The sequence below is a fragment of the Pezoporus flaviventris genome, unplaced genomic scaffold (genome assembly GCF_033815535.1).
Source record: "Pezoporus flaviventris isolate CSIRO_AGI_PZ_B2104156 unplaced genomic scaffold, CSIRO_AGI_Pfla_v1 ptg000143l, whole genome shotgun sequence".
Lineage (NCBI taxonomy): Eukaryota > Metazoa > Chordata > Aves > Psittaciformes > Psittacidae > Pezoporus > Pezoporus flaviventris.
This window is the reverse complement of record NW_026892691.1, coordinates 847,013-860,327: the sequence shown is the minus strand read 5'-3', so window position 1 is coordinate 860,327 and position 13,315 is coordinate 847,013. Positions and strand designations below refer to the sequence as shown.

The 13,315-nt window shown below is 38.5% G+C and overlaps 1 protein-coding gene across 1 annotated transcript in view; it reads right to left on the bottom strand.

The window, feature by feature from the left end:
- LUZP2 (leucine zipper protein 2) overlaps positions 1–12,880 on the bottom strand; it is a 181,916-nt gene extending 169,036 nt beyond the window's left edge. Inside the window, exon 1 of the mRNA XM_061479194.1 lies at positions 12,686–12,880. Coding sequence (XP_061335178.1) covers positions 12,686–12,747 — 62 coding nt within the window. The 5' untranslated portion in view covers positions 12,748–12,880. The remainder of the gene's footprint in view (positions 1–12,685) is intronic.
- Between the last annotated feature and the right edge of the window lie 435 nt (positions 12,881–13,315).

Here is a 13,315-nt window from a genome sequence, read left to right as displayed (position 1 = left end):
TTGTTTGTTCCACCAGAATTTTGAAACCAAGTATCAAACTCAGTGTTACACATGCTATATACAAGGCACTTTAGCTGTTCAAAGTGGTTTCTGTATACAAAAGGAAGTCCTTTACTATGACAAAAGTAAACCAAAAAAATAAAAAAGCAATTCAAACCACAGGTGGGCAAAGGACTGGTGTAGTGTGAGGCTCTATACTTCAGACTGAAAGTTTATTCACTCTGAAATTTATTTCAGAGTCCACAGTTGTGAACACAGTGGTCTTGTGAACATGGCCTGAAGTTTTAAAATGAATATGCAATCATTAAGCAAAGATTAAGGGTGAGACAGAACACACTTCTAACACTGTAATATCCATTTAAGTAATAATTTTTGAAGTGTTTGTGAGTTACTGGGATTTCTTGTTGTTTGGGTTTTTTTTGAGATTAATCTTTCAAAGATTGCATCTTGATGGTCATTATTCATATATATATATAGATATATATATATATATATGTTTTCATACATTACCAAGTTATTTTCTTCTATTTTTCCTGCTTCAACATCTATAAGACAACTGAACCTCCAAAACCAATCTCCACTTCTTATACATACCCAAGGCTGTAGCAACAAACACTCATATAGGTTTAACCAAGTAAACAGTTTAGCCAGAAATGTACCAGACCCACCAATTCATTTGCTTTATACCACTCATTTTTTCCAATATTCCAAATGAAGTTGTAATGGAAATCTGGACCTCCTGAGCATTTTAAGAAACAGGTGGTTACACAAGCATATTAAGAATGATCCTTGGACTACTGCTGATCTGAAAACCCAAATCAAATGAAGCAGGCATGACCCTAACCATGTCCATGCTTTATATGAAGGCAGGATTTCACCAAGTTTTATAACTTAATAGCCACACAGGATCTTGGAGGAAGAGAATAACAGAAAGCAAATAGAAAAAGAAATCTTCCTACTTATCTTCTCCACACAAAAATCTGAAGCTAACACAGAGCACTTCATCAGTTCCAAATTATCTCAATGTAAAACAATGCTGCAAGGCATTGTAATGATGGTAAAAGAACAAACACTGTTCTTGGCTCCTATAAACTCTCTTGCTGAAGTTAGTATGGCATTATTTAATACAATTTTATAGATAAGTATCTTTTAATCCCAGTGGCTTCTGAAAGTATATATCCCTAATAGTTGACTGAAAGCTTCCATTGCTTTACTCTTTTCCTTTCAATCCAGTGTAACACGGATCAATAGGCTGAAGTACTGCAATGAGCAAATAATCATTGAAATACCCATTCAAAGACAGTATTAAATACTCAGCCATTGTAAATCAGGATAAGTACAAACAAATTAATCACAGGAGGTTACTAGTTCTACTATTTCTGAAATTACAGTATGATTACAGTATGGTAAGAGCAGCAGCTCTCAAGAAAATAAGCAGTGAAATGCATATTGATTACATGTAAATTTACCAACTTGTAATAACTGATACCTGTCCAAAGGAGACTAGACTGCCCAAATTTTATTAACAATTTTTTCCCATAATACCCTTGCCTCGTCATTTATTACTTATGTATCTAGGACCACTAACCCCTTTTATTAAGGCCTTATCATTGTATGTAAATATGGTATGAAAACTGACATTTTCATTCATTAACAAAGGTAACACAGAGGTACCTTAAAGCCCAGCTGTCCCAAGGAGTGTAAGCATGATTTTTTATTTCTTATCTTTAACTTTTCATAGAATCATAGAATAGTTAGGGTTGGAAAGGACCTTAAGATCATCTAGTTCCAACCCCCCTGCCATGGGCAGGGACACCTCACGCTATATGATATCACCCAAGGCCTCGTCCAACCTGCCCTTGAACACTGCCAGGGATGGAGCATTCACAACCTCCCTGGGCAACCCATTCCAGTGCCTCACCACCCTAACAGGAAAGAATTTCCTCCTCATATCCAATCTAAACTTCCCCTGTTTAAGTTTTAACCTGTTACCCCTTGTCCTGTCACTACAGTCCCTAATGAAGAGTCCCTCTCCAGCATCCCTATAGGCCCCCTTCAGATACTGGAAGGCTGCTATGAGGTCTCCAGGCAGCCTTCTCTTCTCCAGGCTGAACAGCCCCAACTTCCTCAGCCTGTCTTCATACAGAAGGTGCCTCAGTATGTCTTTTATTATTACTCAAAAGCAGATGCAGGATTCTGCTCATCCCACCTATTGGTCCAATCATGCTTGGAATCCAATTTTTTAAGCATAGTCATTTTCAGTACTGCCACTAACATTTTTAACATGGATTTAGAGGTTATAAGCACTTAACATAACACTACTTCTTCAGCAGTGTTAAACCTATGCCATAATAGCAGCAATTAATGGTCATTATCAACATAAACATAATATTTAGTTGAAATACAAGGCATCTACAGAAAGTTTTTTATCTTTTTCACCAAAGTGCAAAAATGCACAATCTAAAGGGTGCAAAAGTATAAGTTAGCAGAATAATTCCAGAATAATTTATTTGTCAGAAGCAATGTTTATTTCCAGTACAATTTCTTGTATTTTAAGGAAGCTGCATTATATTAAAACATTAAAGCCCAATGTCATCTGTAGAAATACTTTGATATTTTTATCTGCAAAAGGCATATCCAAAGATTCACCTGTTTTAGAGCATCTCACTCTATACAAAAGTATATGTATCTATTCAAGCCACTGAGAAAAGACAGCCAAAAATCAATTTTTCATACTTCATTATGCATTTACAACTAGAAATCCTTTACACAGAGGCACATATGCTATACATATTTATGTATTTTCCCTTGAGCAAAACAACTTTTTTACATTCAGAAAAATACACTAATGGAATTGGATACAATTTTGCAGTCTCTAGTTTCTGTTTATCAGCATCCACAAAATGGTTTGGCATCTGCTCCAGATGAAGAGACTTTCCCACTGCCACTCTTTTTCATTAAATTAACAAGAAACAGGTAAGAATTCGCTCCATCCTCATTAGTGTGTGGTAAGTAATAAGCACTAAGGAGATTTCACACATACAATCTATTCTTGTCTGTAGAACACTGAAAGATTTACTATTAAGTTAGCGTTAGGTTTACATCATTTATGAGCTTTAAAGCGTATGGAGCACAGGAATTTGTAGCACAGGCGGAATATGTTCTACTGCCCTGGAATTGAGGTGAAGGGGCTAACTTTGTACTGCTTTCTCATGAAGAGACTGCCAAGCTCTATTTTTTAATAATTTTTTAAGCTTTTAAGAATTAAACCTGCATCAATATTGTAATTTCTAAGTCAGGAGCAGTAACACGCAAAGCAGAAAAATTCTCCTTTCCTCCAGTGTTTTCTCACAATCTACATACATAGCTTTTTAATTCCTCTTTGTATACAGAAGGAGTTGCACCTGGATGTAGCTAGCCTGTGGTAAGGTACCAGTAAATAGAGTATCTCTAGCCTCATATCAATAATCAAAGTTACTCATTCACCATGTAATGTGCCTTTATCTATGTCCTTCTAAATTAGTCTGTTCAAAATTGTCTGTTTTCCCATCACCCTCCTTTGATATTTTATTTCATTCTATCAGGTCCCAGAACGGCTATGGAATTTCTCACTTCTGACTTTATATACTGAAACCTCCCAACAGTTTCCCTGCAAATCAAGTGGCTAAGGGGATTGCTTGGGCATGTATTCTTGTTTCCAGCGTAGTCATCAAATGAATTACTGTGCATGCATCTATTTATGTTACAAGAGCAAAGATTCTGTTACCTGTCTGAGTATTACTCTACAGGAATGGCTCAAGCTACCTTAAGGATCATTTCATTCCGCAGAACAGATTGAGTTACTCCACACTGCTTATTCCAAGTTTTTTTCACCTCCTTCTGGTAGCAGCCATTCTTAAGCAGAGGTTTAATACAGTGCAACAAAACCTTCATGTTCCTGTAATGACTGAAAGTTATTGGGAAAGGTTTTCCATTACAAATAGAAGTACCATTTTACCATGTGATATAATCAAGTTGAAGCAGCAAAGAAACTATCACCCTACAGTAAAGAAGAGTAAATGCTGTAATATTTAACCCTGACTCCTGTTACCAGCTTCTGTACATCACTTATTTGATGGAAATGGGTTAAGTCTTTCAGATTATGCTTGATAAGCCAGCGCTGGGGGATTCCTCTCTCACAAAAGTAATGTATATTCCTTAAGTACTCAGTTCTGGTATACATGTCTTGTGTTTCTTCACAGCAATTTCAGAAGCTATTTAAATTTTGTCAGGCTAGGTACTTCTGAAACAGGCAATATTACATATTATCACATTAAAGCAGATAGAAATGTAAGTTTTTCTGAGTCTATTTGAATAACTGATTAGTATTTTTTTATTTTACCTTTTAATTTTTACAGCAATTTAATAATTCTGCTTCCAGGAACAGATAATAACCTTCCCTTGAGCCACAAGAGCTGCAGCTGAGCAGTAATTCAGGAAGGAACTAGTATGTTTGAAACAGAGAGGGAGGCATGAGTTAAAGAAAAATAGTAAATTAAATGTCTGCTTTCATAAACTTTCCTGAGCCAAACACAGCACATCTGTGTATACCAAACAGCAAATAGTTGCTTTAAAAGTAAACAAAACAGCAACTGCAGAGAGTCCCTGTTCACTATCTGTGCACTTGAGGAGTATTTTTTCATACATCGTTCATGTAGGAATGCCGAAATTTCACAGAAGGCATTATCTGAGACTGATTTTCACTAAATATTACAGGCTGCATTGATTGCAGAGTTAGAGATGCTTAATGAAAGAAGCAGAAGGGAGTTCTGACCCCCCCTTGCCCCATTGTCATCTGGGTACCGTGGTTACAGTTTCATTTCCCAAGCTTTACCATTTACATTAAGCCAAACAACCTTATACCTCAGCTGAGAGTAAACAAAGCAAGCAGCAAAGCTAGACTTTCTAAAAGAGGTCATGGTGGATTGCTAACAGTGAGGACAATTGGGTATCCCCCATACACAGCAGCAACTAAATAACAGGCTAAATATCAAAGGATACATCTCATTTGTGCTCAGATTTAAGTCAGTGCAGCTAACATGCTGTCCCCTTCTGCAATTGCAATGGCATCATCAGATTAGACTCAGATTTTGACATATAAAATAAAAATTAATCATCAACTGATCAGTTTCAGCAAAGCAGCTGAGGTTCAGCTGGTTACTAAACACAGCTATTTGATACGCACCCTGGTTGAGCTTCACCCCATCCTGAAAAATACTACTTTCCAAAAAAAAGCTGTAAGCAAAGCAGTAGTAAAACTGATTTTATTACTCCATTTTCAAGAGAGAAATTCTCTCTTTCCACATCAAGCACACATTTCATTACGCTGCATCAGGAAGAAGAAACTTCAACAACAGACAATCTAAAGCCACCCAGAGCACAGCTGCTTTTCAGTCTTGTCAGTTATTATTTCTACACACAATTTTTTCTTTTCTCTTCTACATTTCTGTAAAGTCTCGCTTTTTTTTTCCCCCTTGTTTGTTGGCACAGGGTAGCCTGAAACAAACCCCATGACTGTAAAAGCATTCACACATGATGTATTACATAGGTGTATTACAGTGTATTACTGGGCTTACAGTCACTCTATGTCCCTTGTTTGACTTGTTCCACCCAGCAATTCTGAGGTACAAAGTCCCAGCTCTGACTTCTGTACTCATTCATATCAACAAAATCACAGAAACACCTGAAAAGCAGTATCAAGTTTTGAGAATCCACAGCTATATATTACTAGCTCATGACCACATATTGCTTAGTACTTACAGCACCAGGTAATTTGTTTCTCCACCAACGCCACACCAAGTTTTATCAAGACTCGTAACAGCTACTAAAAATGTATTGTGTTACATTATAGTGATATGAAATTACAGAAGCTATGCCCCATCATAAACCCCCATTTGCCCGTCCTTTCTTGATGCTCCCTAGGTAAGGGCACAGTAAAAACGCAAGTGATAACACACACCACTGGGTAAACGTGTGGTGGCCTAGAAGATTTTGTATGGATATGTTAGAAGAATTTCTGCTGCAGCTCCATCTTCAACTCAAAAGGAAAGGTGTTAGTTCTACCATTAGACAGGATGCAGCAAACAGGGGCTCAGTTTCTTAAGTGCTGCACTGTGTCTGGCAATCTGTTTTTCAACCAGCTTCCCCTTACATAAGCAGCAAGTGAAAAGGAAGCCTACCTATTTCCTAGAAGGAAATTGTGAACATAAATCGACCAAATACAATAATTCTTAAGTAACAATGAGAAAAATATATAAACGGCTGGAAAAAATAACAATTTGGGTGAAATACAGTAGCTGGCAGCATACTAGCCTTACCTTCCTACGGTAGCGTGCAGAGACAAAACACAACAGATTTTTTTGACACTTCTACTTTCCATAGAAGCTGTTGATCAGTATTGACAAGCAACTGAGAAAATGCACACCATACATGCCTGTTTCTTCAGCTTGTAAGTCACACTCATTGATATCTCTCATGATTCAACAAAGCATTGTGTATTTCAATAAACACAGCAGAGACTTGAGAGGGAACGCTACAAAAAACATTGCTAATACACAGTAGGTATAAAGATTAATAAACACAGGAGTGACATGAGCTAAGGGTTAAGATGAGTAAGTAATAGCACAAAAAAGGGACAAAAATCTGTAGCAGCACACAAAAACTGCTATTTGATGCAGCATCATATTTATTCTTAAGCATTCCTAAAAGGTACTTGCCACTCCAATATGTTTGAAAAAGCAAATGTAACAATACACATCACAAACCTTCACACAATATTAAGATTGAAATATACTATGAAAAAATCTTTCTTCTTTATGACAAACGTATTACTTGTCTTCCATACAGAGAATAGTTACAGATCTGACCCCTTACAAGACAGCTGATGCATGCATTGTGCAAAAATAGACAATGAGAAGAAACACTGGTTTTGACAAGCTCCATAAATGAGATTTATTTGGCTGCAGTGGTACATCACAAGGATTACCGTCTGTGAACATGTTTCTGTTAAATACAGAAGATAATATCAAACCCACAATCTCACAGAAACTGGGATTACAAATTTAGATTAAAATTGCTTTATATTCTGCCCTAGCTATAAATTAATACACGAGAAATAAGCAGGTAAGTGTCAGCATTATAATTTCCCTAAACACAAAGAATACATTAAAATGTCAAAATTAACTCCTCAGCAAGTCTCCTGGGCAGAAATGCATTATACATAGCATAACAAGCAGAATTCCAACTGTTCTATTACATTAACACTGCATTCTAGAGACACTCATAATATACCCAAGAACTTCAAGAATATTTTAACTGTAGATTAGATCAAATCTGAAATAAGTCTTTCCTGAAAGTTACAAATTTTTTGTGGCATCCATTTTTCCCTTTTTTTTTTCTTTTCTTCCTTTCATATTCCAAAAATCAGGAACATAAATGACAAACCATCACACAATAATCTATTTTTAGTACTTCTGGCCAAACTGAGAATTATTTTCTTTCTGCATTTCTAATTTCAGTTGCTGAGCTTAAACCTGTAAAGCACTATTAAGTATCTTAGACCAGGGGAGTGGCTGTTGGGCTTTGGGGGGTTTGTTCTTTTAAACTGGAGCTCATAACTTGTCTCCCAGAAGAAGAAAAAGGCTTTGTTTCACCAGATAGCTTCTAGGTTGCTGTATTAGGCACTTGCTTGTAAGTCATCATAATAAAGCCATCACAATAAAGCGAAACACATTCCTTGAAATAATGGAGTTGTGCCACTGGTAAATTTATCCCGTTATGTTTAAATACAGTTCAACAACAAAGCACATGGTTCTTTAGGTAAACTCACAAGCCATATGATAAATGCCACTTCCGTACCTCAAACATAAGTCCTTACAAGCCATTAACCAAACATGCATCATCATCCACATTGATAGGAATCGGAAAGCTTTCACGGCTCAGGAAACTCAGGCAGCAAAAGTAAGCGTGAAAGGAATTCTAAGCAGAAGACAAATGATAAAAGATAATGCCCCTATATTTCTGGAAGAATTCATAAAGCACGGTATTAAGAGGGTCTTTGTTATCCACCAAGCCTATAGCAAAAATGCATCACAGAATCACATAATAATTTGTTTTGGAAGGGACCTTAAGGCTCATCTAGTTCCAATCCCCTGGCAGGGGCATGGACACCTTCCACTAGACCAGGTTGCTCCAAGCCCCATCCAACCTAGCTTTGAAATCTTTTCTGAAAGATTCTGAAGAAGTAGCTTGCTACCACTCTGCAGAGTTGACCTTCAATCTTGGGGAAAGGAAGGACACTGCTGGACCTCAGCCTGAGATGTCAGAAGTGGGAATCACTTTTGGCTACCTGCATAAAACAATTGTGGGGCTACAGTCAAGGGCATTAGAACACAGTGACCCTCGTCCTTCCAATCCATGATCTAGAAAGGAGTAGGGTTCCCTCTACTCTCATAGCAGTCCAAATGAAAAAGTTACTTTCAAAATTATATATAAACATAATTTGGGTTGATTATAGCCCAAACACTGCTTCTAAGATGGGAAAGACCTGGAGAACTAGAAACAAGGATTTTGAACATTCTCCATCTCTCCCCCAGCATAAGAACATCAAAGACGTTCCCCATCATCTTTCCTCAAGTCTCAGACTGAGTCCTTCACACACCCTTACCTTAGAGGAGAAAATATTAGTGCTTTCATATTCCTTAAAAAATAATTACCAAACCCAACAAACCAAGAAAACAGTCAGCCTTGAAAACATCCAGGAAAAAAGCAATCACTTAAGTGGGGTTCTCATGTCTAACAAGGTAAGTGAATTCACTTCCAACAATAGACATACACCAGATCAACACCCATATAAGTTCATTGACCAACATCCACCTGCAGGAAAAGAGCACACTACTTAGTTTTCCCACAAAAAACTAGTTTACAGATTGCTTTGTCACATAAGTGTAGCAAGACTGCCAGTGAACTGCACTTGCAGAAAAAAAACCATTTCTCTGCCATTAAAATAAATTGGGTTTTACAGCCCTGTTGTCTGTGTATACATTTAATGAGTTGTAGTAGTAATATTGCTATTAAAAGTGCATCTTGTTGGTTTTATGGTCCTGTTCTCAGCTATAAAGCATTCTACTTAAATAACATTATTCAATGTCTTGAATCTTTGTCATATTTCATGTTAGGACCGAAAAGAATTAGCTGTCGGGGAGGGGGGGGGGGGGGGGGGGGAAACAAAAAACAAGCTCTGTTTCACATTGAGCTTCACTATCCTTTGGAGAAAAGAAATTTTTTGGCGATCAAATAAGATTGAAGTATCCAGTCTTTCAATAGTAATGTTCAGGAAACTGTCCTTTTTGCTAAAAGTAGGGAAGCCTTGTTAGCCAAGATAGTTTGGACCAAGGATCTTACATACTAAGCCAAATGACTAACTTCATGCAAGCATTCCCTTCTACAAATAGTTTTCCAGTCAGAATGTTTTGGTGTCTGGGGCCACAAAAGCACCAGCTGGCTGCAGAATCAGACCCTGAGCCTATCATACACTCAGTGAGACCCATTCCTTAAGTAGTATTAAAGAATTATGCTGCCTTCAGCACAGTGTGACAAAAGTAACACACAAACATCACTTTACATGTGCTAAAACCAAAATGTCTAAGGAAATACAAAAGTGGACAGGATAAGCCAAACTTCAGAGAAGTTTCACCAAGTTAAATTCACCTTCAAAAACATTCCCCCGAACTTTGCATGAGACTACTGCAACCAAATGGAAATATGACAGTCACCGTTGTGTTTCAAAGCTGCACCAAAACCAAGTTTAGATAATATGGGGAAAAAAAGGCTGTTCATTACAAAAACATGAACTTTCTGTAATTTGACAGGCATCTGGTTCACACCTGTGATTTCAGACCATGCTGACAAGTCAGCTGCATACAGTTCTAAAAATCAGGTTAACATTGAACACAATCTTAGAAGTGATAGCTGCGTATTTTTCTCTCTTTGACAATACTATAAAATAGGAAAAAATGGCATGCTGTGTTAACATAGCTGAACTCATCAGTTCATGTTTGTTTACAATGAGGCTTGAACACATGCTGAGCTCTTCCGAAACTATTCCCACGACATGATGCAAAGATGGCATCACCACATGAGAAGGAACAAAAAGCAGCAGCTGTCCACCTCTGCAGCAAGTACTGTGCTGGCTGATTTCAGCACCAACATATGAAACTGAGATACCGTACCAGCTTTCAAGATAAATAATTCCTCGCAATGGAAAACTTTCTGTGCTGCAAAACTGACACTTTGCCTTCACTGAGCACTTTCATACAGCAGGATTATCAAACCCTGCTTTTTGCAAACACAACCAGTCGTGCAAACCTACTCTGTGTCCGACCAATGAATTAACCATGTTTACAAGTAATACTACCACAGACAGAGCTGCCTTCTGCTGATTAAAGCACAGTCTCTTTCCAGTAGATGGCATATTGATAGCACCATATCATTTTTTAAACTTCCATCATGTGCTGTTGAAAAATTACTCTATGTCCTATACAGCCAGTTCAAAATCAAGTGACAGAAAGCAACTGCGTTCTGAACAGAGTAGTCCAGGGCTTTTATAAATATCCTACTCCACAGCAGAGTTTCAGTCTCCTTTTTAACAACTGCCAACCTAGTATCAAAACCAAAACTTCACTTTGCAACACAACCTGTGCCTGGGGAAAATTTTAACTGGAATTTCTCCCACACTGATAATTTTCATCCCTCAGCTGCACAAACACATAAATCATCATGTGCCACAAAATTATGCACTTATGATCAGTGATACTGTTCATAATTAGGATTCACATGCCAACTCAAACTTCGTTTTCTTACCAACTGTTTTTGAAAGGTGGGGACGGACTTCAATTTTATTTTACAGTTATCAAGAATGTGCCACAGTTCATTTTTTGTACAGGTATTATCTTCTAAAGAAGATTTTAGGGCTTTACCTTGTCCCATCTTAGTCCCCTAAATGTTCAAGTAGTTTGTAAAACACTTCATAAAACCAAGAAAATATAAACATTTAGAATGGTTTTCCATATCTCTTTCCACTACAGTTCCATCTGCAAAAGCTCATGCAAGGCATAAACCCTCATTTGCAAAAGCTGGCTTGGTGCTTCCCTCCACTTTCTGACTCTGAAATAATTTAACAAAGAACGTATCACTCTTACACAAATGTAAAATTATTAATCCAAATTGCCAAGAAGTTTTATTGAATGTTTCCTTAGACCACTTGCTATATCAGCATGGATGATATCACAACATATTACAATATCCTTCCAAGTGCTCTATTTCAAAGAACATCAGAGCAGCTAGTATGGACTGGCACTGTGAAGTGTTATCCCAAAAAAAGTATTCTTTCTTCATCAGTAACATCCCCTTCCAAAAGAGCAAAGCATTTAAGTGAATCATTTTGATATTCCAAATTTCCCCCTGCATTCCGGCCTTTTATCACCCAGAGATTTTCAGTTATTACCTCCCAGTGTTGAAGTATGGGCAGAGATGTGCTCCTGCTGTCCCTGACATTGAGTACTTGCAGGCACACACTATTTAAGTCTCAGTGACCATTTAAGACTTAAAACGTGCAGCGCTTCTGCAAAAAGCTGCTTACATGCTGATTTTACAGGAAGAGATGAAGAATAAGGGAAAAGACACATCCCCCTGATGAAGGTACACACATATATCTTCTGGTAATATGCTTTATGGACTTACTACCAACTACCCTATAAACTTCTAGCACAGCAGAGAAATAGCAGTCAAAATTTGGGCTTGGTTTTCTGACAAGTAACTGGAAGTTAAGTCTGAACCGAGAGGAGTGTCACTAATAACAGAGCTGCTCCGTAGGGTGTTAACTTTCCATCTGTGTAAATCAAGACACCCAGGACAGAGTGTCTCAGCTTTATCTTTTCTTTGCTGAACATGTTATGTCTAGAGCATGAAGAATGTTATTATCTCTGAGCAAGTGTGCCGTACACGTTATCTTATCAGAACACTGCATGGTCAGGACAAGGTTTTATTTTTAAGCTGCAGTAGGTTTTGTTCCTGTTTTCTCCATGATTATACTTGCAGAGAAAGGAATACTTGTGGGTTGCAGCAACTTCTAAACACATTGACATAATGCTGCAACATCTCCCCAGCATTTCACAGGTAAAAAAGGTAAGCCCTAGGTCTATGCTCAGATATTGAAACCTGAACCGAGATGAGATTGGTCAAGTATTTCTGGGTATTGCACTCTGTAAGGCAAAACGTTAGCATGTTCTCGATTTCAGATGTTTGGCTTCCCTATTTCCAATGAAACAGTCTATCTGGTTTTACTGCTGTATATGTAAAGCTTATGTTTGTTACTGCCTTCTATCACACACACTGTAGGTCAACTTATACAGCTCTTTCACATCATTAATTAAAAAGCATAGAAACACCCAGAGACGCCTCAGTATCTTCTGCTCTTTCCCCCCCCCCCCCCTTCAGAGAGGGGAAGAGAGCAGAATCAGACAAGGTATCTGCTCTAAACTTCCTACCCCAGCTGACATCTCTATTTCACGACAGCACTGTATCTAAAAAAAAAACAAAGAGCAAAGAAACCAGGGAAACTCTAAGCAAAATAGCTCTCAGTACTCACCTAGCGCCGAAGACCAGTGAGGGGAAAAGCAGCAGCAAGTAATAAGCAGAGATGAATTTCATGCTGGAGCTCCTCTCGTGCGTTCTGCTCCTCACTCAGCTGCTCACAGCGACTCTTCCTTCCTCCTCCTCCCGAGGCGGCTCCCAAGCAGAGCCTCGCCCGGACCTGGGGGAGGTTCCCTCTCTCCGCTGGTGCCGACACAGAGGGAACAGCGAGCGCCGCGGGGGATGGCAGCAGGCGCCGCGTCCTCCCCTTCCCTCTCCCGCCGGCTTCAGCCCCGGCACCGCGGCGGCAGGGACGCGGAGAGGGGTGGGCACAGACTGCAGCGAAGTCGCTTCGGAGCTGCAGCAGGACAGAGCGGGGAAACGCTTCCTGAAGAAAGGGGGTGAAAAAGGGAAAGCAAGAGGAGGAAATAAGGAAAGAGGGAGGAAAAGGGCGTGAAATAGGGGCAAGAGGGGAGAAATGGGGGAAAAGAAAGAAAAAAAAAGGGGGGGGAAGAGTATAAAGAAGCAAAAAGGTAAATAATGAGAAAGAAAGAAAAGAAGAAAAAAGGAAAAGGGGAAAAAAGAGAAGAAAAAGAAAGGAAGAAACAGAAAAGAGAAAAGGGAAAAGAGAAGAAAAGGGAGAAGA